General features: G+C 39.0%; 1 protein-coding gene across 1 annotated transcript; it reads right to left on the minus strand.

The window, feature by feature from the left end:
* Positions 1–2,966: 2,966 nt before the first annotated feature.
* On the minus strand, positions 2,967–5,702 carry LOC140173103 (uncharacterized). Its single transcript, XM_072214372.1, has one exon. It carries the CDS (start codon positions 5,700–5,702, stop codon positions 3,933–3,935), a length of 1,770 nt encoding a protein of 589 aa, XP_072070473.1. The 3' UTR covers positions 2,967–3,932.
* Between the last annotated feature and the right edge of the window lie 341 nt (positions 5,703–6,043).

The raw sequence follows: 6,043 nt of genomic DNA on the forward strand, positions 1-6,043 counted from the left end.
CAAAGCATTCTTGCCCACAATCAAAATATCATCCACATAAAGCAAAAGAATGATAAAATCATCATCAGAAAATTTTTGCACAAATACACAATGATCTGAAGTTGTCTTACGGTAACCATGCTTCCCCATAACAGATTCAAACTTCTTGTACCACTGTCTTGGAGCTTGCTTCAACCCATAAAGACTCTTCTTAAGCTTGCACACAAAATCTTCCTTTCCTTTAACAACAAAGCCCTCCGGTTGCTCCATGTAGATCTCCTTGTCTAAATCACCATGAAGAAAAGCTGTCTTCACATCCATTTGCTCAATCTCCAAATCAAGAGACGCTGCTAATCCAAGCACAGCACGAATGGATGACATCCTCACAACAGGAGAAAAGATCTCCTCATAATCAACACCTTTTCTCTGGCTAAAGCCTCTAACAACCAATCTAGCCTTATACCGAGGCTTAGAATTGTGTTCTTCATTCTTGATTCTGAATACCCATTTGTTCTTCAAAACTCGCATACCCTTCGGTAGCTTCACCAACTCATAGGTATCATTCTCAAGCAAGGACTTCATTTCTTCTTGCATAGCTTCAAGCCATTGAGCTTTGCTTTCATCTTCAACAGCCTCTCCAAAGCATTCAGGTTCTCCCCCATCAGTCAACAAAACAAACTCATGTGGAGAATACCTTGATGAAGGCTTCCGCTCTCTTGTAGACCTTCTGAGTGCATTTGCAGGAATTTCCAAAGCTGGTTCTTCATCTTGATCATCATCACCAACTTCATCAAGTATCGGATCAATTGTTCCATCTTCACCTGCACTTGTATCATGCTCATTATTTTGAGCTTCAACTCTACCATCTTCTACCATAGGCATAGAGGGAGTAATATCCAAGTCAGAAAAATCATCACTAGGCTGAACCATTGGCTTCTCAGCATTATCAACATCCTTCAATGTTTGGTCTTCAACAAAGACAACATCTCTACTCCGAATCACCTTCTTGCTAACAGGATCATAAAACCTGTAACCAAACTCATCCATGCCATAGCCAATAAAAATACACTGCCTAGTCTTTACATCAAGCTTAGATCTCTCATCTTTGGGAATATGAACAAAAGCTTTACATCCAAAGACTCTTAAATGATCATAAGAAACATCTTTACCTGACCATACCTTCTCTGGCACTTCAAATTGCAAAGGAACACATGGTGTCCGGTTCAAGACATGAACAACAGTGCTCAAAGCTTCACCCCAAAAGGATTTTGCCAATCCAGACTGCGACAATAAGCACCTAACTCTTTCAACCAGTGTTCTGTTCATTCTTTCAGCCAAGCCATTCAACTGAGGAGTCTTCGGAGGAGTCTTCTGATGTCTTATACCATGCTCTTTACAATAAGCATCAAATGGACCTGAGTACTCACCACCATTGTCAGTACGAATGCATTTCAACTTCTTCCCAGTTTCTCTTTCAACAGAAGCTTGAAATTGCTTGAACACATTCAAAACTTGATCTTTGGTCTTCAAAGTGTAAACCCATAATTTTCTAGAATGATCATCAATAAAGGTTACAAAATAGATAGACCCTCCAAGTGTTCTTGTCTTCATCGGCCCACATACATCAGAATGTACCAAGTCAAGTATCTCCGGCTTCCTTGAAGGTGGATGGCTCTTAAAAGAAACCCTGTTTTGTTTCCCAGCAAAGCAATGGTTGCACTTTTGCAAAGCAACCTTACAACCAGATAAAAGATTTCTCTTGGATAACATATTCATACCCTTCTCACTCATATGACATAATCTCTTATGCCATAAATCAGTTTCATCAACAAACTCAGCAGCATTAACAACATCTTTCACAATCTTTGCTTGAGTTAAATAAAGAGTAGAGTGTCGAGTACCTCTAGCAACAACCATGGAACCCTTGGTGAGCTTCCAACTATCACGAGAAAATGAGCTATCCAAGTCTTCATCACACAACTTACCAACAGAAAGTAAGTTCAACCGAATATCTGGAACATGCTTCACACGCTTCAAAGTCAACTTGGTACCATTGGAGGTTTCTAAGCAAACCTGTCCAACACCAGCACATTTTGCAACACCTTGATGAGCCATTTTCACATCACCAAAATCACCAGGAGTATAAGATGTAAACAAATCCCTCCTAGATGTAACATGAATAGAAGCACCACTATCAATCACCCAACTAGTGCTATTATCAACAAGGTTAACAGATTCAAACTCCTCAACAACAAGAAAATCATCATGAGTTACATTAACCTTGTCTTCATTACTACCATCATCTTTATTTTTGCTCTTGTCTTTACTTGCCTTGGCTTTCTCCTTCTTTAGCTGCCAACAAAATCTCTTCACATGTCCCTTTTGACCACAATGATGACACTCAATGTTCTTATACTTTCCTCGAGACTTGCTTCTGCTTTGATCTCTACCTTTAGGACCTCGACTTTTGCTTCTCCCCCTAGACTCAGAAACAAGAACATCTGAATGTGTAGTCGATGTACCTTGTGACTTTCTTCTCATCTCTTCATTCAAAACACTGCTCTTGGCAAGATCCATAGAGATTACACCATCAGGAGCAGAATTAGACAATGACATTCTGAGAATTTCCCACGAGTCTGGTAAGGAGCCAAGAAGTAACAATCCTTGAACCTCTTCATCAAACTTGATACCCATGGAAGATAACTGATTCATAATTCCTTGGAAGTTATTCAAGTGATCTGTCATTGATGTCCCATCTGTATACTTCAAAGCCAACAACTGCTTGATCAAAAACATCTTGTTATTCCCAGTTTTTCGAGCATACAACTGTTCAAGTTTAATCCAAAGAGTCCGAGCATGTGTCTCTCCAATAATATGGTTCAACACATTATCGTCAACCCACTGCCTAATATATCCACAGACTTGTCTATGCAACAAAGTCCAATCATCATCAGATTTATCATTAGGCTTCTCTGTACCAAAAACTGGTTGATGAAAATTCTTGACATAAAGCAAATCTTCCATTTTTGACTTCCACAAATCATAATTAGGACCATTAAGAGTGATCATCCTACTAGTATTAGTATTAGCTTCCATTGTTCACAAACTCACAAGCCCAGAAAAATACCAACAAGCTCTGATGCCAGTATGATAGAGCCTAGCAGCGGAAACGACACAAATGTCCAACACAAAAACAATATGGAAGCACTCACAACACAATATGGCAACAACTATAACAAGCAAATATAGCAAGTAAAGCAATAATAAGAACACACCGAGATTTTAACGTGGAAAACCCCCTCAAGGTGAGAGGTAAAAACCACGAGTCGTCCAGACCAATGAAATAGCTCCACTATAATCAAATGAGGTACAAGAGAGTCTCAAACAAAGCACAAAAATGTGCATATAACCAGCCAAAACATCAAAGCACCAAAGCTCACAAATGAAAAGCAAGAAGATGAAATATACCCAAAAAACAGAGCTACTGTCGAAGCCAATTTCTCCCGCTGCAGACCTCCAATTAAAATCTCCACCGTCCAGAATGAAGAACAAGATGTGAAGAATCTACAGTTCAAATTTCACGTCGATCCAACGGTGAAAGAATGAGAAACTGCCGTTCCAAAATTGCTGCTCTGTGTAAAAACGGGAAACCTAATTTCTCTCTTGCGAAGCCAATTTCTCTCACTGCAAATCTCCAATCAACATCTCCACCGACCAGAATGAAGAACAAGATGATAAGAACATGCAGTTTAAATTTCAAGCCGATCCAACGGTGAACAACTGAGAAACTGATATTTGAAATTTACTGCTTTGGACAAAAACGGGAATTTTGTTTTTCCCCTTCTCTCTCACTTGGTGGCTACTCTCACTCACTCTCAATGACCCCAAAAATCTGAACTAGGGTTGTGGCACAATGGGTGCAAGAGACACCCTCAAAATGTTGGGCTTGGGCCTCACAAAGGAGAGAAAAACCCAACAGAAATCTGAATGGGAACATTTCCGGAAAAACTGTTGTTGCTTAACAAGAGTTGTATCATCAAAGTCAACTTGCCAAGCTCTTTTGGAATAGCTCCCGTAAGATGATTTGAAGACAAGTCAAGTTCTTGTAAGTTGGTTGCCTCACCTAATTCCGGTGGTATGGCACCTGACAAGTTGTTGTTGGAGATCCTGAGGCACGTCAGGTTGGAACATTTTCCCCACTTTGATGAAAGGTGGCCATGAAAATTATTCTCACTCAAATCAATGTAGTCCAAATTTGGATATACATTGAAAGATTCAGTTATATTTCCGGTTATCTGGTTTCCGTCAAGCCTTAATCTTACAAGGCTGGAGCAATTCTTTAAGCTACTTGGAACTACACCTGTGAAGTAGTTATTTGTGGCTGAAAGTTTAGCCAAATTTCCACTTGTACAGATGTTGTGAGGCAACTGCCCATTGAAATGATTATAAGCCAATTGGAGATCTTCCAATTCTGTGAGCTTGATGAGCTCTATTGGAATTTCACCACTAAGTTCATTCGACAATAACACTAGTTTCGACAGTTTTGTCAAGTTTCCAATAGAAAATGGAACTGTACCAGAGAGCATATTTCCACTAAGGTCAAGGAGAACCAAATTAACTAATTTTCCGATAGTGGAAGGGATTGGCCCAAGGAGTGTATTATCCCGAAGAAGAATAGAGTTTAGATTGACAAGGTTACCTATGGAAGGCGGAATTGTCCCTGAAAGGTTATTAGTTAACAACTGAATCGTAGTAAGAGAATAAAGTTTTCCAACTTCATCTGGAATGGAACCGGAGAAAAAGTTTTGAAAAAGGTATAGGTATGCCAAATTACTTAAGTTTCCAATTGTGGAAGGAATACAACCAGAGAGATTGTTTGAAGAAAAATCAAGCTGGAAGAGATTTGTCATGAGACCAATTTCTTGAGGAATGGAACCAGAAAGTTCATTGTTTTGAAGCCATAGATACTTCACATTAACTAACTTGCCTATTTCTCGAGGAATGGGACCATCTAAATGGTTGTCATTCAAATTAAGTACAGACAAATTAGTTAAGTTGCCTATTGTAGTAGGAATAGAACCTGTGAGATTGCAGTGTTCAAAACGCAGGTCTGTTAGATTCCCCAACATCCCAAGTTCGGCAGGAATGGATCCCCTTAAATTATTATTGTATGCAAATGCCAAATACTTCAAGTTGCTCAAATGCTTAGTTTCTTGGGGAATGTTGCCCAAGAAATTGTTGGCACCCAAATCAAGAACGGTGAGTTTAGACAAACTACCAATTTGTTTGGGAATGAAACCAGAGAACTGATTGTAGTGGACATCAAGAGTGTCCAGATTGGATAATACACCAATTTGTTTGGGAATGGTTCCATAAAACGAGTTGTTACTCATGGCTATTGTATGGATGTTGGGAAGTGACGAGAAATTGAGAGTTTGAAGCGTACCTCTTAGGCCAAATTTGGTAAAATTTAGCGAGGACACAGATTTGGAGTGATCACATGCTATTCCCACCCAATGGCAGGGGTCGCTACCATTCCAAGAAGAGAGCAAAGCCTGGCTTTGCTTCTCAAAGCTGGCTTTCCAGTCCAGCAAAGCATACGCTTCTTCGTTGCCTTGAATAGCAACTGAAGTGGTAGTCATGGAAGTTGTAACACTCATTAAAAGAAGGCAACACATTGCTAAGAGCTTCATGGGATTAAGCCTTGGGAAGAATGGCAACATTATTGGCTATGGGGGATGAATTTTTTAACTAACACTCAGATGCTGATGAACAACATGCATGGATGTGGTCGATACTTATAAGCAAGGTCAGAAAATCCAAAATTTGTGGCAAGTTTTGTATGCAATTATAAATGTATAATTATTTAAATATTTATTACCTCAATATTATGAGATTAAGTAAATCTTACTTTTACGTTAATTATAAAATGAATCATCTTATTACACTATAGACTATACATTTTTAACTTATTCGTAGACTTAAAAGCTGGGGGAATCACTAGGAAATTCTTCTCTAGCAATTGAAAGGATCAATTAATAAGACCTTTTCCAAATATTTTTGG

This window comes from Arachis hypogaea, chromosome 14 (genome assembly GCF_003086295.3).
Source record: "Arachis hypogaea cultivar Tifrunner chromosome 14, arahy.Tifrunner.gnm2.J5K5, whole genome shotgun sequence".
Lineage (NCBI taxonomy): Eukaryota > Viridiplantae > Streptophyta > Magnoliopsida > Fabales > Fabaceae > Arachis > Arachis hypogaea.